The sequence below is a fragment of the Phocoena phocoena genome, chromosome 6 (genome assembly GCF_963924675.1).
Source record: "Phocoena phocoena chromosome 6, mPhoPho1.1, whole genome shotgun sequence".
In the NCBI taxonomy this organism is placed as follows: Eukaryota; Metazoa; Chordata; class Mammalia; order Artiodactyla; family Phocoenidae; genus Phocoena; species Phocoena phocoena.
Window position 1 is genome coordinate 113,099,485 of NC_089224.1, and position 24,163 is coordinate 113,123,647.

General features: G+C 58.9%; 1 protein-coding gene across 3 annotated transcripts in view; it reads left to right on the forward strand.

Annotated features, from left to right (window-relative positions):
- VAV2 (vav guanine nucleotide exchange factor 2) overlaps positions 1-24,163 on the forward strand; it is a 176,324-nt gene that overhangs the window by 16,086 nt on the left and 136,075 nt on the right. For all 3 annotated transcript variants that reach the window (XM_065879820.1, XM_065879821.1, XM_065879822.1), the window contains exon 2: positions 23,843-23,959. In XM_065879820.1, the coding sequence (XP_065735892.1) occupies positions 23,843-23,959 (117 nt within the window). The remainder of the gene's footprint in view (positions 1-23,842; positions 23,960-24,163) is intronic.

Here is a 24,163-nt window from a genome sequence, read left to right on the forward strand (position 1 = left end):
GATTTATATCCGTCTGAACTCTCCCCACGCTAATTCACGTGCTGGCACCCCCTCTCTTTTCTTAACTCATGTGTGTAATAAATTTTTTTTTTCCCTCAAAAAAAAAAGGGAAGATAGAATTTTCATACACCACTCCCTCCTCATGCAAATAAACCTTGGGAGAAATTGGCGTGTCATCTCTTTGGGTGTATTTGTGGTAATTTAGCGGCTTAAATGAAACATCTGTTAGCCAGCCAGGCTCAGGCCGAGCAGAGCTGTGGATTTGCACCAGAGCGCCTGGGAAGTAATTTACTGCAGGAGCAGGGACTCTCCGGCCAGAACCGCCCGCGTGCAGGCACATGTAGCACCCGAGGCCACGGTGACGGGGTGAGGGGGGGCTGGAGCCTTTGTACCCTGCCCCCTTGGGTCCCTGAGGACAGCAGGAACATCGTTGGTCGTGGCCGGGCCAGGGGCTGGCGGTGGGCCTTGAAGACTGGGAGGTGCTGGGCTTCCCGTTGATGTGCGGGCTTGGCGGTGGCCAGGACTCAGGGAGAGGCTGCCCTGTGTCTGCAGCCCGTCCGTGGGCTTTTAAACCCAGACCATCCTGGCCGTGTTCCCTCCTTCAGGGGAAGAAGGGTGGGCTCCCTGTTGTGGTCAGGAGCCCGGCGGGGCCGGAGCTCAGACCTGCCCCACTGCTGACGTGGCCGTGTGTGCGCCCTGGACGAGCTTCTTCATCACCCTCCCCGCAACCAGTCTCACTTGGCTTGTCTGTAAAATGGGCTGCTGTGTGGCTGTGGCTCCCAGTGGGCACTGGATGGTGAGCCAGTTCCCCTAGTCCATTTTGGGAACTGCCATCTCTGTGAAGTGCACTTTTGGGAACTGGCAGGCACTGGTTTCTATCTGAGTCACTGCGTGGTGTGACGGGACCGTGCCGGGGCACAGGTAGGCTCTTGGTGGAGGACATCTGGCCCTGGGCCTTTCTGTGCCCGTCAGTCGAATGGTGGTCACGTCACTTGTAGTTGGATTCTTGTTGGGGGGGCGGCTGCCTCTTTTCTAGAGAGTCTTCCTTCCCAACCACCTGTTGGAGCTCCCTCTTCCTTTAAGGTCTGCTAGACCTCTCACCTCCTCCAGGGAGACCACCTGGATTTCACCAGCTCTTCCTGCAACTGGCACAGGTCATCTGGGCCATCTAGCTCTTAGGGAACATTTTTTGAGCCTGTGAGCGATCGGCCCTCAGGGTGAGGGAAAGGTAGGTGAGATTCTGTGCCTCCGTTGAGGAGTCCAAAGTCTGGGGGGAGAGCAGGGTCAGGGAGGGATCATGGGAGCAGTGGTCATCTCTAGGGGAAGTGACAGGGACTTAGAGCCACTGCCTTGCAGGAGGCGGGGTGTGGTTGGTGTGTGGGTGGCTTCATCCTGGGTGCCAAGGAATCCCGGAAGGGGTTGGAGAGAACACGATGTGCCTGGATTTGGCTCCAGAAAGTTCTGCTGTGGCTGCAGTGCTGGGAGTGGATCGGAGGGCAGGCCTAGAGTCTGGGAGGCTGGGGAGGAGGCGGATGTGGTCATCCCTGCAGGAAAACTGACCGGGCCTACACTGGGGGGGGGGGGGTATGCAGTGTGTGGGGAGGGACGGAAACAAGGGCTTCAGGGCCCAGGAGGAGGGTGGGCAGGGCTGGCCATCCATCAGACGTGGAATGATGAAGAGGGTGCCCTGATGTGGGGCTTGGGCTGGTGGGTAGGTGGTGGGGCCTGTCCGGATTCGGCCCTCGGGGCTCGGGGTCGGCTTTGGCCGAGGGCCCAGGGAAGGCCGGACTCTCCCAGCGGTCGGTCCAGGATCTGCCCTGACCGGAGTTGGGGGATGTTTCAGCCCCACCCCCGTTGTGCTGTGTTTGGCTTTGAGCTTCCTGCTTCCTTTCCGGTGTCTGTGACTGACCAGTGTCCAGGCTGGACTTGGGGTGGGGGGGTCATCCTGCTGGTCTGGCCTCCGTGTACCAAACTCCATTCTCACCATGCTACCAGCTTTGCCTTCCGAAGCACACAGTTTATGCAGAAGGTTACAAACAGGTGCTGACGTTCCCACCCAGACGCGTGGGGCCAGCGTGCAGGATCCCAGCTCTCTGGGGACAGGCAGGATCCCCAGCACACGGTTTATCTCCAGGTAACATGATGGCCTTTGCAGAGACCCAGCAAAACTGCCTCAAAACCCGCAATAGTTGTGTGTTATTTTTAAGTGGTTTTTGCCCATGGAAAGAGTGGTTTTTTTAAAAAGGGCATTGCCTCAGATGGATTTCTTTAGGACTGCTTTATTGCCATTGATGTGGTAAAGCTTTAATCAGGAAACGACCGCACAGTGGGGTCTGTGGAGGGTAACGTGACAGCCTCGTTGACTTTTTATCGGGGGGCGTTTGCCGCACATGAGCCAGCTCTCTGGGGTCTCATCCTCAAGGCCAGAGCTTGGGTGGGGGCCGACCCAGCAGGGAGCCCAGGGGTGTCAGGACGGGGGTCCTCTGTCTGACTACACGGGAATCAGAGATCGAGGAGGAGGTCCTCTCCTGGGCACCCCTCCTCTGTTTCTTAGGGTCACCAGGTTCTGTAACGTCTGGACAGATGCAGCTTTATCCAGGGCCCTGGGGATGACCCCGTGGGTAGGGACCCTGGAGCATCCCGGGGTGCCTCCAGAAGCAGCTTCTGCCCCTCTGCAGGCCCGGTGTGGGCGGTTCCAGGTATATTCATACGCATGTATATTTCAGGCTGACTGGTCTGCTTATACCCAGAGGAACTCTCCGTATATTCAACTGGACGCGCCCCGTTTTAGTCGTGGAACTGGGCTGGGCTGGGCGAATCTGCTTTTCCCATTTCCACACCTGCCCCAAATATCTTTCCACGCACCTTCTTTCACCCGCTCCGAGATGGGGATTTTCTCATGTTCTCACTTTTCTGACGTCAGCATGGTCTGGGAGCCTTATAATCGGGGTGTGTTGGGAGTTTCCTGGGCAGTGTGTTCCCAGTGAGACGTGAAGTCTGCCGGGCTTCCATCTGACCGTGCCTTCCACGTGACTAGACGTGGCATTTGTACACCCCGGTGTTTCAGGGCTGCCTGGTGTATGGAAGTTCCAGAGGTGACACCAGCCCCCCCCCCGTGATTGGATGCTCACCACCCTTCTTTTTGGAAAGCCTGTCCTGTTTACCTCTACCATGGGGACGGCCACTCTGAGAGCTCCCTGAGCAAAGGCTCTGTCCAGCTGGTATCCTTGAGTCGGGGGTGTGTCTCCGAGGCTATGTCTGAGACAAGGCCCCTCCCTTGAAGAGCCTGTCCTCACCAGGCGGGTGTGTGTGTGTGTGTGTGTGTGTGTGTGCGCGCGCTGTCCTAAAAGTGACCGTCATTAAAGCTGCACACGTTAACACTCATTATTGACTAAAGCGGGTGAAACTGAAATCTGGAGGAATAAGAGCTGATGGAAAGGACCTCAGGATGACAGGAAGGTGCGGGAAGTGCAGGGAAAACCCGACGCGAGAGTCCAGCCTCCAGGGTCACAGGGAAGCAGGGAAGATACCTTTAGCGAAAGAAAACTGGAAGTTGAAACAAAAACTCCGAATCAAACAACGATCTCTAGAAACCGGTCAAGGAATTAATCGAGGCATTAGAGCTCACCCCGAATGGTGTTTCCAGTTTCCTACTCGTGGGTAAAGTCACTGAGATGCGGGTGTTCGCGGCGCGCGTGGGCGGAGCCTTGCGGGTGGGCGTGGTCTCCCAGGCTGTGCTCAGGAGGCGGGGCTGGGTGGGCGCCCCTGGGCCGCGTGACCTCCCTGCGGAGGAGACATCGCCGGAGGAGGGGGGGAGCACACCCGGGGGGTGGGGGGGGTGGGAAGAGCCGGGTAGGTAGAGTTGGGGTTGGCGGGCCTCCCCTGTGATCTGCTCCCCCCACTCTCCAGTCCTGGGCCGGCTCGTTTTGCTGCGTCTTTGCCCGAACCTTGGCTTCCATAAGGACCCCCGCGTGGGGGCGATGGTGACTGAGGGCTATTAGGAGGGGGTGTCGCAGGACCGCGCTGTCAGGAGATGGGGGACGATGCTGGGGCTCTGCACAAGGAGTCGAGGTGGGGGTCCTCTGAGGGTACCCCTTCCCCACTCCAGGCCTAGAGGTAGGTACAGAGCGATGGGCGACTTCTGGGGATCCGCGGCTGCCCTTCCACGCTCCTTCACACCCATTGATTCGTGGCGTGCCGACTCTGCATGGCTCTCAGTGGCCCGTCCCCAAGCCGCTCGGGTGTGATTTGTCCTCGTTTCTTAAAGAGCAAGGTACTGTTGGCTGAGCGGTCCTCAGAGCTGGCCGGTGTGGGGATTGGCCACGGGAGACAAAACGGACCGCAGCTGTGCGTCCCGTGGGGACCAGAGGTCAGCCAGCCGGGCCTCGCCATGCCCTCCCGGCCAGTTTTCTCCCAGGCAGCCCCGGCTCCGGGTCAGGAAGGGGGGTGGGTAGCTGTTGCTAGACCCTTGAGCAGTAAAAGGAGACTTGCTGCGCCAGCCTGAGAGTGGGGCTCGTGGAAGGGGCCGGGCACACACCCCCCCCCTTGGTGCCCCTGATTCCAGGTCTCCTGAGCCTTGGCTGGAGCAGAGAGGGGATTCCAGACCTTTTGTGGGCTCTGCAGCTTCAGATAACCAGCGCTTCCCAACCTTGGTTCTCATTAGAGGAGCCTGGACCACCTCTGGATGCCGAGCCATGTGATGGAGAGCCAGTCTCCCCATTAAAGGACCGCATTTCCCCTAAGCTGCCCTTGGCTCCGTGACCACAGGCTGACCCTCAGCCTCGCTGGTGGGTGCCACACTCAGTCCGGGGCTGGCCTGCCTGTGCTGAGCGGGGTGGGGAGGGGCACTTAGGCGCGGCTGCTGGGGGGTGCAGATGGATTAGTGACGTCTGCATGGGGGATGGAGGGCAACACACTGCTTATCTGCCTTCCCTGGTGCGAGGGAATGCCGTCACCATTGGAGCCTGCCCTGGGGTACCCAGTCGTGTGACAGCCCCCTCCGTGTGCACGTCCCCCTCCTCGAGTTCCCCCAAGGCCAGCCCAGTCAGCCCCCTCAGACCACTTCCCCTGTTCCATGTGCCTGGCTCCACTCCTAGCCTGCTGATGCCGGCCCTGGGGGGCTTTCCTTCCCTGGCCTGGCACAGTGGGGGCATGTGGGGAGTCTGTCTTTCTAAGGGAGTTGTCGCTACCCTCCGATCTGCTTGGATCTGGGGCCTCTTCTCCCAGGGTCTGTGGCCTCTTTTCTCTGAGTCTGGGACCCCTTCTCCCAGGGTCTGCAGCCTCTTTTCTCTGAGTCTGGGACCCCTTCTCCCAGGATTTGGGGACTGTCTTCTCTGAGTCTAGGACTCCTTCTCCCTGGATCTGGGGCCCCCTTCTCCCAGGGTCTGGGGCCTCTTTTCTCTGAGTCTGGGACCCCTTCTCTGTGGATCTGTGGCCCCTTCTCCCAGGGTCTGGGGCCTCTTTTCTCTGAGTCTGGGACCCCTTCTCTGTGGATCTGTGGCCCCTTCTCCCAGGGTCTGGGCCTCTTTTCTCTGAGTCTGGGACGCCTTCTCCCAGGGTCTAGGGCCTCTTTTCTCTGAGTCTGGGACTCCTTCTACCTGGATCTAGGACCCCTTCTCCCAGGGTCTGGGGCCTCTTTTCTCTGAGTCTGGGACCTCTTCTCTGTGGATCTGAGGCCCCTTCTCCCAGGGTCTGGGGCCTCTTTTCTCTGAGTCTGACACCCCTGTGCTTAACAGTGTTGTGGAAGCTTCACAGGCCTGGGCTGGCGGAACGTCCCACGTAAACTGTCTGGAGGGAGGAAGTGGCCTCGCCCTAGTTTCGGGAGCCTCCCTTTTCTGTGCCGGTGGCGTCTGCAGCCTCCTGGTGAAGAGGAGGCACAGTGCCCTTAGGTCCCCCTGCCCTCTGGCAGATGGGTGCTCTCGGTGTCCTGGCTGAAGGAGTAATTGGCTGAGCTGTTCAGGGAGGGCAGGCTGGGCGAAGCCTTGTGCAGCGATTCTCTGGTCGCAGGTCCCTTTAGCCATCACTCAGGGCGAGCCTCAGGGTAAGCGGCCCCCTGGCCGCCTCGGCCTTTGTCCAGTGATGGAGGACTCTCCGGGGGAGGCAGGGAAGTAAGTCTTTAGTCTCGTGATTTACAATTTAAACTGGGATGATGGAAGTCCTCACAGATCAGCTCTGCTCTGGCCTGGGAGGGCGGCCCTGACCATCGTGCACCGCGACGTAGGCAGTGTGATCCCGGAGTGGGTGGTGTCACAAAGCGCTGGATGGCAGGCCTCAGGAGCGCAGGGCACCCAACCAGGTTTAACCGTCCGATCCTTCCCAGTGACAGTGGAGCAAAGAAAAACAGCCCCGTGGCAGGACCAGGGCAAAGGAGGGGCCTCCAAGTGAGGGCCTAGAGGTGGGCGCCGGGCTCCCCAGCGCTCCCTGTGCGTTCCTGTCCTGGGGTGGCCCTAACAAAGCGCCACAGACTGTGGGGCTTACACCACAGAATATATGCTCTCCCAGTTCTGGAGGGCAGAGGTCGGAAATCAAGGTGTGGGCAGGGCTGTGCTCCTTCCGGAGGCTCCAGGGGAGGGTCTCTCTTGCCTCTCCCAGCTTTTGGTGACCTCAGTGGTCCCTGGCTTCTCTCTGCCTTTGGCCTCACGTGGCTTCTCCTCTGTGTGTCTCTCTTCTCCTGTCTCTTAAAAAGACACTGCTCATTGGACGTGGGGCCCATCCTAATCCAGGATGATTTCACCTTGAGACCTTTACCTTGTACCAAGTAAGGTCACATTCTAAAGTTCTGGGGTTGAGGACATAGACATCTCTTTGGGTGTTTTTGGGGGGAGCACAATTGGACCCACTGCACCCACCCTGCTAACTCTTTCTTCTGTCCAGATGTTGGCTGGGTACTTGGACTCCTGGTGGGGAGGGGATTTGGGTTCAGGCCTTGCTGAAGGGCTGGGCTAGGGGATGGAGTGTGGTTGAGGCTATAGGAGAGGTGCACGTGGAGGTGTGGTGCCCCCAGGAGGGCAGGGGCTGGCAGGTGTTGGGAGTAGGTACATTTTGGCCAGGTGGAGATGGCAGGCAGCAGGTCAAGGAGGTGGACGTGGGAGATTGTTGGCTGGCGGGGCTGTGGTCACAGCTGGTCGGCCTGCACTCATTTCTCAACCCCTTGAGCTGCTCTGCTACCTTCTCACTTCCCTCCGTTGCCCCCGCCCCCTCCTCCCGAAAATAACACCGGGGTTGGTGGCTGGGTGGGGGTGGGCCAGCAGGTGGTTGGGTACCTTGCTGACCTGGCCTGAGAGCTTCCGTTTAATGTTTAACTAAGGGTCTCTCCCGTGGGGGGTGGGCAAAGGCATTCACAGCCTTGCTTGGGGCCCCCGTGCCTGCACAAAGGTGGGCCTGACTGGCGTTAGAATGATGGCTGGATGGACGGATGGATGGAAGTGGGTGACGGTTGCCTGGAGCTGTCTGAGGTCCTTCTTGGTGGAGCCCGTCTGGATCGAAGGCCGTGGGTCATGACCGTCCTCTGTTCGTGGTCCCGCCGTGACACACCTCTAGGGGAGGTGGAGACTTTGGCCCCAAGAGAGAATTGCATCTGAGGAACAGAGCCTCTCGCTGTCCTGCAAATATAATGGTGAAACTGTGGAAACAACCGGAATGCCCTGCGGGAGGGGGTGGGAGGGCATGGAATGTGGAAGAGCGGCCAGGCCAGGGGGAGATTCCAGATCCCGAGTGCTGTGAGTGAGGAAATGCCAGGACTCAGAATTGCCAGTTATTCCCAGCAGTCGATTTTGTTAAAAAAAAAAAAAAAATGCAGGCAATATTTTATAATAACTTTACATGGAGGATAGGGACTTCCCTGGAAGTCTGGTGGTTAGGGCTCCGTGCTTCCACTGCAGGGGGCACGGGTTTGATCCCTGGTCGGGTGGCTAGGATCCTACAGGCTGCGCGGGGCGGCCAGAAAAAAACGAAAAAGAGGATAATCTATAAAAATATTGAATCACTATGTTGTACACTTGAAACTAGTATAATATTGTATATTTCGATTAAAAAAATCCAAAGAAGGAAAAAAAAAAGCAAAGTCAAGGAGCTGGACAGAAAAAGACCCTAAGTGGTCAGTGGTGCTTTGGGCTTTAGGCCGGGACATCCTGTAGGTTTTCGCTTTATTTCAGTCCCGCCCCTCCAGCATGGAGTGGTGCCCCCCAGGCATGTTTCCTTCTCTGTTAAAATTGCACAAGAGGTGGACTTCCCTGGTGGCGCAGTGGTTAAGAATCCGCCTGCCAGTGCAGGGGACACGGGTTCGAGCCCTGGTCCGGGAAGATCCCACATGCCATGGAGCAACTAAGCCCGTGAGCCACAACTACTGAGCCTGCGAGCCACAACTACTGAGCCCGCGAGGCACAACTACTGAAGCGCGTGTGGCTAGAGCCCGTGCTCCACAACGAGAGAAGCCACCGCAATGAGAAGCCCGTGCACCGCAACAAAGAGTAGCACCCGCTCGCAGCAACTGGAGAAAGCCCGCGCGCAGCGAGGAGGACCCAACGCGGCCAAAAAAAAAAAAAAAAAAAATGGCACAGGACCTGTTGGCAGCTTCTCCACCTGGCCAAGTGGGGAGGGTTATTCCAGCCCGGAAGCTTCGGGAGAGTAAAGGGCCAGAGGGCTGGGCTGCAGCTTGAGCCCCGGCTGACTCCGGGCCCTGGGCACCTGTGGGCAGGTGAGCGGTGCATCCTCCCCGTGCATCCTGGGCAGGTGGGGCCCGGCTGCGTGCTGGCTCAGCTTCTCTGTGCACAGATTTCCCATTCCTGCCTGGATGGGCTCTGTCCTCAGGCCCGGGCAGCCTCCCTCCCCCGCTCGGTTCCCACCCGGGTTGGGGTGGGGGGGCGGGGAGTCTGCAGCTGCGAACATTCCTGACCCACAGTTCAGGAGAGAGAGCCCAGCTGCTCGCCTGGCAAACAATGGAGGCTCCCCGCCCCCGCTCCCCCTGCCCCCGCTCCCCGTGCCCGCCCTGCGCTCGGGGCCTGGTGCCGGTGCCGGTGCCGGTGCTGCTGGAATTTCCAGAACGTGCAGCGTCTGAGTTGATCTTCACATGTTCTGACTGTCGGAAGGTGACGTCCTCGGGAGCTTGCTGTGCTGGCCCGGCTGTGTTTTCAGTCCTTTTGTGGGAACCACTCCTCCCAGGCCCCATCCAAAGTGGAGGAATCTCTTTAAGGAGTCTTGAAAGTAATGCCTACTCATGGAAGGAGTAAAAGGAAGCACCTTAGAAAGGCAGAGCTCCCTGGACTCCCTTCTCCCCGCAGGAGCTGTGTCACCGTTGCTTTGAGGCCCCCAGACCCCCTGTGTCCATCACCCATGCTGTATTTGCTTCTCCTCCTGGGAAAGCCAGAGACCCTCCCACGAGGCCAGGGCTTTGGGTGGAGGGCATGGGGCTGGGGAGGGGGTGGGTGGACCTCATGCTGGGGGAACCTTGCAAACCATACAGTTTTTGAAGTTTTCAAATGAGGTGTTTTTGTTTTTGTTTTTTTAATTGTGGTAAAATACACGTAACCAAGTTTACCATCTTAGCCATTTTTAAGGACATTCACTGTCGTGCTGCCATCAACACCGTCCACCCCGCAACTCTCTTCACCTTGTAAAACTGAAACTCTACCTATTAACCAACTTCCTGTTCCCCTCCCCCACCCCGGGCAGCCACCATGCTACCTTCTGTCTTTATGATTTGGACTACTCTAGGGACCCCATATAAATGGAATCACACAGTATTTGTCTTTTGGTGTCTGCCTTATTTCACGGAGCATAATGTCCTCCAGGTTCATTCTGTAACGTATGTGAGAAGTTGCTTCCTTTTTCGGGCTGATTCCATTGTATGGATAGACCCTGTGTTGTTTATCCGTTTATATGTTGATGGACGGGTTGCTTCCATGATTTTTGGCTGCTTGTACACGGGTGTACAAGTATCTCTTTGAGACCCTGCTTTCAACTCTTTGGGGTGTAGACCCAGAAGTAGAATCTCTGGATCATAGGATAGTTTTATTTTTAATGTTTTGAGGAACTGCTATACTGTTTTCCACTGTGGCCGCACCATTTTACTTCCCTGCCAACAGTGCACAAGGTTCCCGTTTGTCCACGTCCTCGCTGACACGTTATTTTCTGTTTTGTTGCTAGTTGCCACCCTAACGGGTGTCAGGTGGTACCTCGTTCAAGCCAGTACTGATGCTGCGGGACCCCCTCCCTCCCCACGCTCCCCCGTGACCTTGTGAGGAGGTCTGCCTCCTCGGAGCTCCAGGAGTACATTCAGGTTCACTGAACTGGGGAGACCGAGGTTCTGAGACGGGCAGTCCTATCCCGGGTCACCCGGCGAGCTGCGTGCCCACTGTCGATGTATCCCCCTTGTCCCTCTGCCCGCCCAGGCTGACAGTAGTGACTGAGACGAGGCCCCGATTCCGGAGAGTTCCGTGGTGCCCTGGAGCCAGATGGAGAGCAGAGACCGCTCTCGCCGCTGGAGGCCGGGGCTGCCCCGCTGAGCCCGTGCTTGGCCGCAGTTGCATTGACTTGGGAACCATAGTTCCTTTGCCACGTGAGGGAGAAGAGACTTCGGAAGCCGAGCCTGAGGTTTACTGTTTCAAGGGCGTCCCTTGTGCGGGGAGGCCCGGGGAGTGGGGAGAATGGGGAGGGCGCCTGGCGGTGGCATCGGGAGCTGTACCCTCACCGCGGGGCTTCTTCGTGGAGGGTGAGGCCCCCTGTGGGGCCCCTAGGACCTGGGGTGCATACGATGTACGCCTCGTTGGGGCATGAGTAGTGAAAATTGGACTGAATGAAGGTCGGGGGCTCTCGGCAGGTTGGAGACCCCCGGGACAGGTACTGGGAGAGGTAGGGCCTCGGCATCGCTCCCCGGGGACCGTGGAGGCCACTTCTTCCCTGCAGACGGAGCCTGGGAGGTGGCCTGGCCTCAGCACTCGGGCCTGGCTGAACGTCCGCTTCTCCTCGTGTGGGTGTCTGTTGGGGCAGCAGGGGTGGGGAAGCGCCTTCTTTCCTCATCTAGCTAAAAACTCACGTTTATGGCTCACGGACCGTAGTGCAATGAAAATAAAGCCCCATTAAAAGTCCCCCTGCCTGGACTTCGAGAACCATCGCTCTCAGTGCACGTGCACCTGGAGACGTTTCCGTGCTTGGCCTCGTTAATTACAGCGCGGACACGTACGGCACCACACGCACGCCCCGCGCACGCCCACTGGCCGCCCCTCACACGTAAGCTCCTGCATGCCTGCACCCCTGCCCCGTTTGCACAGGGCTGTGGGCCCCCCAAGGCTGGTGTGGGAGGAGATGAGCCTGGGGGGCCCAGGGAGCCCCCCGCTGCCCTGCAGGCGCCTTCCGTTCCTGGATGGGGAACGGTCCCCATCTCCACTGAACCCTTCCCAGGAGGCACATGTGTATCGGCTCAGGTCTCACTGAGCGCCTCCTATGGCCGCCCCTGCCCGGGGCGTTTGGGGTCCCTTCCAGCATCTCAGGAGAGATGCTTCTTGAAGCTCCCTGCTGTGTCTGCGGAGAGCGAGGCAGCAGCAGGACGTCACGTGGACACTGCTCCCCGGCAGGCCTTGCTGGCCGGCTCTGCATTAACCCCACCACCCCCATCCCCACAGGGTGACAGAGCCGATTCAGCGGCCTCGCCACGCAGGTGGGGACGACAGGCCCTCAGCAGGTGGCCCACGGACGTTAGCTGCGGTGTGTGTCTGTCACGCCGCTTCTCAGAGCCGCCGGGAGCCATCGGGATGATAACCAAACGCGAGGTTTTATCCGCCCTTCTCACGGTGATGTCAGCTGACGCAGGCGCGAGGCCTCTGAGCGCCCGGCGTGCTGCCTTGAGTGACAGTTTCTGCGGCGTTTGTGGCACTTTGGAGAAGGATGTGTGTCCCTGGTGTTCGTGGTGACACAAACGCCGCACGTAATGTGTTGGTTTCCCACACGTGGAGGCCACCTGGCCGTCGGGTGGGAGTGCGGCGTGCGAGGGGGTCTCTGCTGCTTGCTGGTACCCCCTCCAGCCCCTGCTTGAGCAGGCGGGTGGCTTTCACTGAGCAGGGGTCCCCACTGGGGCTAGAGAACCACAGGCCTGTTTTGGGGTGCTCTATTTTGGGGTGCCCGAGCTGGGCACCTTCCCAAAGAGACTTGGAGGCAAGGGCGGGGTCCTGAGGCGTGTGGTGAGCCTAGAGCTGGGGTCGTGGCGGGGCGGAGTTCCCAGGGAGGGTGTGGCAGTGGGAGGGTTCAGGACTTGAACCTAGATCTCTCTGCCTGAAAGCCGGCTGGACCTGCCAAGACCCCTCCCCCCCGCCCCAATTTAGGGGGTCCGAAGCTGGAGCTAAGCCCCAGGATATTCAGAGAGGCAGCAAGGAGGTGGGTCTGGGGCCCAGCACAGCCACTTCTGACTTCCCCATCCGGCTGGGAGTCTCTCTGGGGCCCTTGACCCCCAAAGAGCCCTGGGTTGGCCCTGGGGGGTCCAAACCACATTTACTGAGGGCCCCAGGGTGCCAGGTCCAGGATCCAGGGACTCCCAGCCAGGCGGGGCCGTTGGGGAGCTTGTAAGGGGCAGGAATGGTCGCGAGCTGGGACGACCGGTGGAAGAAACCAGGATTTTTGCTTCTGTTTCTCATCAAAACCCTCTTCACTCATCCATCCATCCATCCATCCCTCCCACAAACCTTTGCTGAGGGCCTGCGCGTGTGGCATCGTCCGTCGTGTTGAGGCCTGGCAGCGGGCGGTTCATGGAAAGGCGCCTCCCACCAGCTGGATCCTCGGGCTGCTGTAGCATCACAGACTGGGTGCCGGCATCAGCAGAGATTCCTTCTCTCCCAGCTCTGGAGGCCAGATATCTGAAATGAGGTGTTGCAGGGCCATGCTCCCCCACCCACTTCCGGAGGCTCTGCGGGAGGGTCCTTCCCACCTCCCTCAGCTCCTCGTGGTCTAGGCATCCCTGGCTGTGGCCGCCTCACTCCTGTCCCTGCTCTGGCCTCACCTGGCCTCTCCTCTCCTCCCCGCGTCTCTCCTCTGTCTGTCTCTTACAAGGACACTCGTCATCGGACATAGGGCCCACCCTGATTCAGGACGGTCTCAAGATCCTTCATTACATCTGTTAAGACCTTTTTTTCCAGGGCATGGACGTGTTTTTTGGGGGCTATCTTTCAAGCCACTACACTTGGCAAACAGCTTTCTCAAGCTTCAGCCTCCTCTGTAAAAAGGGGGGTAGCGTCTGTGCTCGGACCGTCCTGTTAACGTCCGCAGGGCTGACCTGCCTCTGGAGTCGGACTGGGAAAGAGGAGCTTGGAGGCGTGTGGACAAGGATGCTCTGATGTTGACCTTGAGGCCACTCTCAGGCAGGAAGTAGAGACGGAGACGCTGGAGTGGCAGAGACGAGGGGCGATTTCACAGGGCTTGTGGGCCAGCGTTAACGGCCTGGCTCGGGGCCGCAGGAGGGTGCTGGGGTGGTGGTGGGGGGCGCTTGTGTCAGGCAGCGGCCGAGCTAATCTCTCCTAGCCGTGCCCGCCTGGAGGACTGGAGCAGCAAGAGAGCGGGATGGAACCCTCTGGCTCAAGCGAAGATGGTTGCACGTAGAAACACTAGAAAAGCAGTTTCCTGCCGGCTTTGTAGAAAACCTTCGCTTGACTCTGACCTTGAAGTCTTGATAAGGCGGGCTACGTTTTATCCCGCCCCCCCCCACCCCGGGCTCAAACAGGCCATTAGCTGGAGCAGCGGATCTTTTGAGGACTGCTGGGAACAGTTTCCATCCAGGTATCGGGAGGAAGTCACAGATTATTCTTTCCTTGGGCAGCCGAGGGCTCAGAGGCGTTCCTGCTGCACTCCTGTGTGTGTTCCCTGAGCCTGGGGCTTGCGGCAGGGCCTGGCGCACAGTAGGCGCCTGTTAAGTGTCTGCTGACTATGGACAGAGTTGAGGAGGAGCTTCCAACCTAGTGTTTTTCCAGGATGGGTTTTCCTGGTGAGTTTCCCCTCAAGTGTCGATGAGGACGTGCTCCGAGATCAGGGTGGGGAGTGATGGCTTTACATCTGTCAGCAGCTTGGTCCAGCCTGACTGGCAGTGCGTCTCCCTCCGGCTGGAGCTTGACCTCCTAACCTTTCAGAACCTGCTTCCCGTGGCTTAGCTGAGCCCCTCCCCATTTCACTGGAAGCCCCCCTCCGGGGCGTGGCGAGCAGGACCCCCCACGCAGCTGCGACCCACGGTGGAAGGCTGTGCGGAGGGAGCGGGCTGACTGAGCACAGCAGGGCCGGGAGCCCCAGAGGTGCCAGGTGTCAGCGTTGTGTGTGCAGCATCCGCCTTCTCATGGGCCAAAGGGGGAAGGGAGTGGCCGGGTGGGAGGCCAAGGCCCACGCCCATTGCTTCCGGAAGTGGCCAGAGGGCGCTGGAAATGGGTCAGGGCATTCTTGCGGGAGAAGGGTCCGGGCTCAGGGGTCAGGAAGCTCGCTGAGGCCGGACTTGGGGTCTGCCTTAGAGGCACCCCCTCTTCCAGCACCTGGGAGGCAGACTGCGTTTTGAATCACATGGTCACGGCGGGAGGGTAATGTCCCGGGGCAGGGGAGGGGCCAGCATCACTGGGGAGCCCCTTCCTCCCAGGAAAGCTGGGATCAGGCAGAGGCACCAGCTCACGGAGATCAGTGCAGCTGTTGTCACCACAGCGGGTTGGCCCCGGCCTCCTCCGATGTCGTTCCCAGAGGGGCTTCCCCTGCCCACGGCTTTGCAGGGGGCGGGGGCGGTCCCTCGTGGGAGGTGTCTTGCTTCGTGGCCCAGGCTGGACCAGACCACATGGGTCAGAGCTGGCCCTCCCCTCGCTGGGGGTTGAACCGGGTGGACCCCGAGCCATGAAACGGGCACGCGTGATAGCTCGTGAGTCGGGTAGAGGAATGCGCAGACCGTGGACATGCAGAGCTCCGTGGAGAGGGCTTCCCTGGTGGCGCAGTGGTTGAGAGTCCGCCTGCCGATGCAGGGGACACGGGTTCGTGTCCCACATGCCGCGGAGCGGCTGGGCCCGTGAGCCGTGGCCGCTGAGCCTGCGCGTCTGGAGCCTGTGCTCCGCAATGGGAGAGGCCAGCGTACCGCAAAAACATAAATTTAAAAAAAAAAAAAAAAAAAGAGCTCTGTGGAGCACCCGGCACAGGCCCAGCAGCTGATGGATGATCTGTTACTGGAGAAAGTAGAATGCCATCCGAGATGTTTCAGCACCAACGAGTGTCCGACTTCAAGCCAGACGGGTGACTCGGTCCTTTCTGGACAAAAATCTAGCGGCTGTGGGGTAAGCCACTCGACGCGACGGCGAGGGGCGGGCACAGCGGTGGGCCTGATGCCGCCATCGCACGTGGCCTGCCTGTGATGTGGGGCGAGGCCAGCCCCTGGAGGACCTCGGTGCACAAAGAAGACCCCCTCCACTCCCTGCAGCGGGCCCTGCACAGAGGCCGCTGGGGTTCAGCCTGCTGGCGCCCACGTGAGCCCCTGTCTCCTGGTGCGTCTGCAGCTGAGGAAACGGCCTGAGTGGAGGAAGTGCTCCTGTTAAATTGTCCAGACATAATCGAGTCCCTGACGCTCCTCAGCAAATGCCTGGCTGGGCCTGTGCGTTCCCTGCCTGGAGCAGCGGGTGAGCCGGAGGTGCACCGGCCTCTCCCCCTGGATTCAGTGTTGGGGGCGGTCACGGAGGCTCGGCCCCCGACGGTGTGGGAACCGGGGCTGTGGAGTTGGAAGGACTGATTCCAATCCCAGGTCCCGACCTCCCGAGCCTGGTTCCTTCTCTGTAAGACGGGTGATACGTGATCCCTCCCTGCCGGCGGTGTCATTGGGCTTGGCAATTGGTGGAGCCTACCTGGCTGGTGCACAGAGGCCCGAGGATGGTACTGATGGGTACCATCAGGGAGTGAGTGGTCATGGCCAACCCCAAATTCCACCTGCCCCTTTATTTTTGGAAGAGATGCTTCTGGAAGGGAGGGTTCCCACCATGCAGCTGCAGCCGTCCAGGGGCCCCATGGAATCCCTGCTGCTTGGGGGAAAAGCTGGGCCATTTCAGAGATGTCAGTCAATGCTCTGTAGGCGGTCATCTGTTCATTCATTCATTCATTCATTCACTAGACATTGAACCCTGGCTGTGGGTCATTGCCCAGGGTATCTGGGACCCAGGGCGAGAAGAGGGTCTTGGCCCCCTACCCCCCATGGAATATCTGGCCAGCTTGTCACCTCCAGGCCCCCTGTTTATTTACCCCAAGGGCCCCAAATTTCAAAGATCCATTCCAGTAAGCTTCTTCTATTAAAGAGTAATGAAGTCATTTAAGATGTTTTTTGGAATGAACGTGGCATACATAAAACAAGAAATTAATTCCTTTTCCCATTTTTTATTGATCAAAGACCTCGTCGTCAGCTGCCCGTCAGGCTTAGCAGCTTGGCTCCGGGCGGGGACGGGGGGTTAGCATGGCTCCAGCTGCAGCAAAGCGACTTGTCATCGTGAAGTGCAGTTTTAGTGCCGCTTGTTGAAATATTTCAAGAAACTCAGTGCTGTCCGTGGGCGCTTTTTGGCGCCTGTGTTGTAGAGCGTGAACTTCAGATGTGGAGACCCCCGCCTTGCAGAAAGATGCAGGGGTTTTCAAACAAAGCTCCCGTTCTCGAGATACCTGGGTAGCTGGCATGCCCGGGTCCCTCTCTGGGGGTCCAGGGCTCTGTCTTACGGCTGGGGGGTGCTGGGAGGATGCTCTTCTACTCGCTGTTGTCCCGCTGCTGTGGCCGTGAGCAGAGAGCCTCAGACACGTCATGTCCTGGAGGCCTTGGTTCCTCCCCTGGCCCCTGAGCATCAGCTTTGAGGAGTTAGGCTGGTACGCTTAGAGGCCGGCAGAGGTGTGGACGAAGGGCCAGCTCCGTCTGGGGTGCGGCCACTCCTCAGTTCTGGCTGACTATGCCCAGGAGGGAGTTCAGATCACAGGGCCCTGGAGGGGCCGTCGGGGCCAGACCCCACCTCCCCCCTTGCAGGGCATGGTGGCCCAGGGAAGCTCTGGGCACAGGGACTTTGGGAGGTCCCAGTGTCAACTGTCCCTTCGTAAAGCAGTTTTCTTGAGTGGGGGGCCCAGCATTGTAGGAGTCAGTGGGCAAGGCTTCCCCATTTTACAGATGGGAAAACTGAGGCGGGAGAAGATGGGGCCGTTGAGTTGGAGCAGGCACAGCCCAGCAGCCAGGCCAGGGTCTGGGCTGGAATGTGCGTCTGTGCCTTCCTGCCCTGCCCTGGAGACCCTGGGGGTGGTGGGACCGTGTGGTGGAGTGGGTGGGCCGGGGATGCCAGCCAGAGTGCCCAGAGGAGCTTTGCGTGTCGGGGACCACGTGCGGGGGCGGGCGGAGGGGAGGAATGTTGGCAGGGATGTGGGCCCCAATCACTTCTGGGAGCTGAAGGCTGCTGGCCTCCTGACTTAGCCTGGGGGCAGCCAAAGGGACTTCTTCCCCTGGGACAAGCCCTGTGAGAGGCAAGAGGGCACCAGGAGAGGTCACCCCTCCTTTTGCCAAATCTCTGAACCTTGGTTTCCACACCTGCAAACTAGGGCTCAAAGTGAAAGTCCATCGTAGGGATGGATCAAGTGCAGACCTAAAAGCAGAAGGTCTCAGTAAACAATGAAGTGGGGCGTGCTGCTCGGTTCCTGTGTGTGCAGCAGTCCTTCCAAATTCCCCCACCCACTGGCCGATTCGTGAGCCACGATTTCTGTGTGTGGAGGCTGCCTGTCAAGTCCAAAGGCTGGGCTCCTACCTTCAGTGTCTCCCCATCACCCCAGCCAGACTTAATTTTCCTGCAAGTATTATTTTCTTTTTTAAAAAAAATCTTATTGACTCCCCGCTCAGAAACCTATAAACTATCAGGAGTCTGGCCTTGGAGGTTAAACGGACCCAGATCTGTTCCCAGCTCTGTCACGTCCTTGCTAGTGACCTTGGGCAGGCTAGGTAACCTCTTGGGACCTCAGTTTCTTCGTCAGTGAATTAGGAATCGCTGTAATGACTCTGGGATGCTGTGAGCAGCCCATCCCTTAGCCCAGAGCCTGGTGCCATGGAAACCCTTGCTACATGGGAGCTTTGGAGATTCTTATGAGCCAGTGTGAGATGCCTGGGATCCCCGGACCCTAGTCTAGCCCCTCACTGTAGCAGTGAGACTTGCCAAGCACACACGGTGGGGGAGGGGGGTTGGAACCAGGAGCCAGGTATGCACAGAGGGGTGAGTCACATCCCACAGAGCCCAGTATCCGGGCCGGGCGCCTCCCTCATGGCCCAACACAGCTCCCTGGGGGCTCCAAGGGGCAGGGCAGCCAGCCAGGCCTTGAACACACAGACCCCGCCCCTTTCCCTTATCCTGGGCTTTGACAGGGCTTCCCCTCCCCCCTTCAGGCAGGGGCCTGTGGTCATCATCCCAGCCGCACTGTTTCTGGCAGGAACTTGGACCCACCCATGGTCTAGCTGCCCTGAGCCTCACTTTGTCCATCTGTGGAACGGGGTGCACAGCTCAGGGGGCCGTCGCAGGCGGTAGTAGGTTTGTCACTGGAGCAGGACTGCAAGCAGCCGTTGTCACCTCCCTCCCTCGCCCTGTGGGCGGTTCCCTGGCCACCTGCATTCAAACCACAAATCCCGGGCTCCCTGCTGCCATGTGACCTCACGCAAGTGGCTTCAGCACCCTGTGCCTCAGTTCCCCCTTTTGCACCAGCCTCTCAGTGCTGAGGTACGTGAGCTCTGGGGGCCCTGTCCCAGCACTGCCTGGGGGACAAGCCTGGGCGGGGATGTAACAGGAGGGGCCCTCGTGGCCTGAAGGCTGCCCGCCCAGTGGGGAAGGGCCTCTGTGTCTCCTCCACGGGGTGGGGCTGTCCCTGGCGGTGTCTCCATGATCAGTGGGTTGACCACTAGGAGGCCGTAGTGGAGCCGCTTGAGCCTGGCCAGGAAGTCCCCCCCCCCCGCCCCCGCCCCCGCCCCTCGAGGGTGCACGGGGGCCACGAGGCTCAGACACGGCCCCTGGCTCTCAGGACCCTGCTCTGCCTATCACGTCCAGGATCCCCGCGCTGGGGCCTGGGAACAGCTAAGTGACAGGTGACAGTGAACAGCAGGCCTGGGCTGTCCTGTCCTGCTGTGCCTGGGGAGGTGGGCGGCGGCCCGTGGAGCCTGTGCCCTCACGCTAATCTGATTTCAGCCTGATCAGGTCGGAGGAGGCTGAAAAGGGCCTGGGACTAGAGGACATAGGCGGTCCCGCCTCTCGGCACAGTGGCCAGGCCTCAATGAGGGATTGCTTGGGGCCCCCCCCCACCCCGCCCCGTGTCTGGGGCTGGGGGAGCCCACGCCCCACGGGATGCCCTCAACCAATACAACGGCGCTGCCTCCGGTCTGGGCCGCTTGTCAAGGGGCCAGTTTTCCCGGGACAGACCCTTATTGTGGCCGCCCTTCATAGAGGGCCCCGCCGGCCGAGGAGACAGAAGAATGCCACTTACCCCTGAAGCCACAGGGACACGGCCGGCCGTCAGGCCTTCTCTGGCCACAAGACAAGGGGGGGCAGCTTCAGGCTTCACGCTGGCCGCTGACCCCACCCACTGTCACCCAGCCTGTGGCTGAGACGTGCCTGCAGCCGCTTCAGCCCTGGTCCCCTCACCCTCACCCCTCAGGAGTCTCTGTCCCAGAATCAGAAGCCGATTCTGCTGGGAGTGAGGGACCACGTGGCTCTGATTGGCCAGGCTCCGACGACGCACCCTCCCAGCCCAGGGGTGGTGGGGAAGGAGGGGACTGGAGGAAGGTGAGTCTCTGGGCCTCACTTTCGCTAATTGTACAATGAGGGAGACGGTGACCATATCCCTTATTCAAACGGGGCCACTTATGGGAATGAAAGGGATGCTGTTGGTAAGCACACCGGACAAGGGGGACCCAGGACTCAGGGCATCCTGGAGGTAGGCCCCATCCTCTCAAAGGGCCGTCACCGCTCTGGAAGCACACGTGGGTTCAACTCTTGGCTTGGCCACCTTCTAATCTGGAGCCAAAGTTCTCCGCTGCCTGGGCGCCAGTTACCTTACCTGTGAAATGGGGTGAATTCCTGGAGGGAGGGCAGAGGCTGCAGTGCGGCGCCAGGCGCACAGGCACCCGTGGACCGCTGGCGGCCCGGGTGCTTTCTCCCAGTCCTGCCGTGCCCCTTGCCCTGCGGTCTGAGCCTGTCTGTGCGGCTGTTGTCCACCGCCAGCCTGGGGTGGGCCCAGACCACACAGGGAGCGGTTCTGGAAGGTGAGGGGCCCGAGTGGCCACATTGGGGGTGGGACCAGGCTGGGCAGACACTGTGCACACGGGTCGCCTGCCCCGCCTGAGCCCCCAAGGGAAGCCTGGCCTTGCCGGCTGCCATTATGTTTAGGAGCTGTGTAATTAACTCTAAAAACGGGAGGCTGAGGAGGAATTAAAATAGAGGCTTAGTGGAAATCAGAGGCGAGTGGTGTAGAAAAGGCCGGAGCCGGCTGGACGCCGCAGCCGGGCCTGCAGGGCGGGCGGGAAGAGGGTCTGGAGCTGCAGGGCTGAGGGGGCCGGCGCAGCTCTGGTTCAGGCCCCTCCTCCGGGTGGGGGCTGGGGGTGGGTGGAAACAGCTGAAGTCGCGGTTCTGGGCGTCTGAGATCCAGGTGACCGCAGGATGGGCTGTCTCTTGGGGTCTTGATGGAAGGATGTGTCCCAGCCCCTCTCCCAGTTCCTGGTGGTTCCTTGGCTCCTGGGAGCATCGCCTCACTCTCCACTTCCGTCGTCACGTGGCCTCCTCCCTGTGGGTCTGTTTTGTGAATTAAAATTTTTTATGGTGGTGAAATATACAAGACATAAAATTTACCATTGGGCCTTCCCTGGCGGTCCGGTGGTTAAGGTGCCGCGCTTCCAATGCAGGGGGTGCGAAGGTTGGGGACCGAAGATCCCACATGCCGCGGGGCGGGGTGCGGCCCAAACCACAAATCTACCTTCTTCTTCTGGGGATCCATTGTGTGTGTTATGCTTCACAATAAAACAGGTTAACACCAATAACAGACATACAAACAAATTTACCTTTTTAACCGTTTTTAAGTGTACGATTCAGTGGCATTGAGTACATTGACAATGCCGTGTAACAGGCAGAACTTGTTCATCTTCCTAAAGTGAAACTCTGTCCCCATTAAACACTAACTCCCCAGCCTCCGCCCTCTTTCTGTCTCCATGGATTTACTTATCCTAGGTCCCGCATGTCAGGGAAATCCTACAGTATTTGTCTTTTTGTGTTTGTGTTTCTTCGAAAATGTCCGGTCAAGGAAGACAAAGACTGGAGGGTTTTAGGTCCACACGTTCAAACCAGTAGCTGTAGCCGGTTTTGCTATTAAATTTAAATTCATGAGAATACAGTTACCTTAAAAGTGCAGTTGTTGGGCTTCCCTGGTGGCTCAGCGGTTAAGAATCCGCCTGCCGATGCAGGGGACACGGGTTTGAGCCCTGGTCCGGGAAGATCCCACATGCCGCGGAGCACCTAAGCCCGCGAGCCACAACTACTGAGCTCAAGTGCCACAACTACTGAGCCCACGCGCCGAGAGCCCATGCTCCGCAACAAGAGAAGCCACCGCAATGAGAGGCCCGCGCACCGCAACGAAGAGTAGCCCCTGCTCGCCGCAGCTAGAGAAAGCCCGCGCGCGGCAACGAAGGCCCAACGCAGCCAAAAATAATGAATAAATTTATTTTAAAACAAAGTGCAGTTGTTCAGTTGGACTGGCCACATCTCAAGCGCTCAGCGGGCACGTGTGCCTGGTGCTGCCCTACTGGACGGCGCACACAGGACATTTCCATCCTTCCAGAAAGTTCTGTTGGAGAAAGCTCTTCTAGGTTCATGGAGACAAAAGGGACGTGATGACTAAAATCGTGTGTGGGCCGAGATTGGATGCTTGGGCCAGAATATATTTTTTTCTATCAGGACGTTTTGATTGTCCTTTATCTTTATCTATTGAAGAAACGTGAGTCCTGGCTCTAGTTGAGGTAAGGTGTGGGACCTACGTTAATTGCCTGATTTTGACATTGGTGCTGGGATTGTGCAGGGGGGTGTTCTTGTTCTCAGGAAATACACGCTCAGGTGTTTGGGGGAAGGGGGTCACGTCTGCATTTTACTCTCAGGTGTTCAGAAAAAATACACACACACACAGACATACACAGGTAAACAGATACACACTGATACAGAGATACACACACAGATACACACAAACACACAGATACACACAGATAAATACAGAGATACAAACACAGATGCATCCTGATACGCACAGATAAACACACACACATACACACTGAACCACACAAACACACAGAGATACACAGATAAACACACAGTGATACAAACACAGATATATCCTGATACACAAAAATAAACGCAGAGAGATTCACACCCAGATCCACACACCCAGATACCCACACACACAGATAGAGAATAGTTAATATACTGCAAGCATGTAAGCTGGGGTCTTCTCTGACCAGTGACCAGCTCCAGCCAGGAGGGAGGAGTGGCCCCATGAGGGGGGTGCTCCCCAGCCGGGGGTGATGCCCACTGGGTGCAGCTGGGTGGGGAGATTCGCATCTCTGCTGGGGCGCCGTGTGCCCTGTGGGCGTTCTCAGCACATCTTGGTTTACGCTGGGCCTGCGTAGCTTCTGATTCTGACTCATCCTTCATCTAAATCTGTCTGTTCGTCTGAGTTTCCGGTGAGGAGTCCAGGCTCTCTGCAGGTCTCTTGAAGTTGAACTGTTGGGCCCTTAGTGAGTGGTTACCATGGGGACAACTGGTCTGAACCCTGGGTTAGCGTTCAGCTGTGTGCACCGTGGTCCTCACCTCGTGGACGCCCACGCCGAACTGGACTGTGTGGGCTGATGGCTCCCACCTACCTAATGCCCAGTCTGTGCCGTCAGGGTGGATATTTAACCCAGCCAGGCACGTCCTGTTAGGGAACCAGGCCTCAGGAGCCGAAGCCACTCTCCCCTGGTCCCACCAGAGTCATTGGACAGGATTCGAACCCAGGGCCCTGTGACTGCAAGGTCTGCGCTCCAGGCCACCTTGCCTGCTGCCCCCAAGTCTTTACCAGCTTTTTCCACGGGGACTGAAGCTGGCGACCCTGTTTGCCCCCTCACCGCATGCCTCCGATTGTGTTGCCAAGCCCGCTGCAAGCTGGGAGCTCAGATTCTGGGTTACTGGGTGGAGAAGGTACTGTGGATGCTGATCTGGGATATTTTTTTTTTTTTGGCGGTACGCGGGCCTCTCACTGTTGTAGCCTCTCCCGTTGCGGAGCGCAGGCTCCGGACGCGCAGGCTCAGCGGCCATGGCTCACGGGCCCAGCCACTCCGCGACATGTGGGATCTTCCCGGACCGGGGCGCGAACCCGTGTCCCCTGCATCGGCAGGCGGACTCTCAACCACTGCGCCACCAGGGAAGCCCCTGATCTGGGATTCTGATGCTGGCCTTTGTGCTCCCAGTGGCCCCCTGCCTGTCTGGCATGTGCTGCTCCAGGGGTCCCCATGGCTGCTGTAGGGCTTTGTCACGTGTAAAGTAACGGGGGCTGCGTCTGTGTGGGGAAGGCAGTGTGCACTTGTGTGAGTGCCCGCTCTGTGCCTGCTGACTGAAAAGCAGCCTATTTTGTTCCAGCCGTGATTGTCGGAGTTGAAACGTGTGGATCCCTGGGCAGGGGCACGGGGCAGATGGCCAGGAATGGCCAGGGCCAGTGGGATGGCCGTGGTGTCTTCTCCGAGCAGAGAAGCGCTGGTCCAGGTCGGCGCACGGAGGCAGAGTTTGCAGCTGTTAGCGTTACTGCCCGTACAGACCGTGCAGGTTGAGTAATTTTCCCTTTTCTCCTCTAGTTCCTGTGTTTGAAGAACATTCGCACCTTCCTTAAAGTCTGCCACGACAAATTTGGACTCAGGAACAGCGAGCTGTTTGACCCCTTCGACCTCTTCGATGTCCGAGACTTTGGGAAGGTGAGTGGCCTCTTTCCGGGATGGGCCCCTCCGCGCAGAGCCCGGTGGGCAGGTGCAGGCCTGGCTGTGTTACAAACAGGAGGGGGTGCATCGGGGGCTGGGGCAGCAGGACGGCCCCTCCCGCCTCTCAGGCTGCTCGGGGTGTAGTCAGGCATCCTGAATCCAGGAGGATGAGGGGAAAGCCGGGCCTGGACGAGGCCAGTA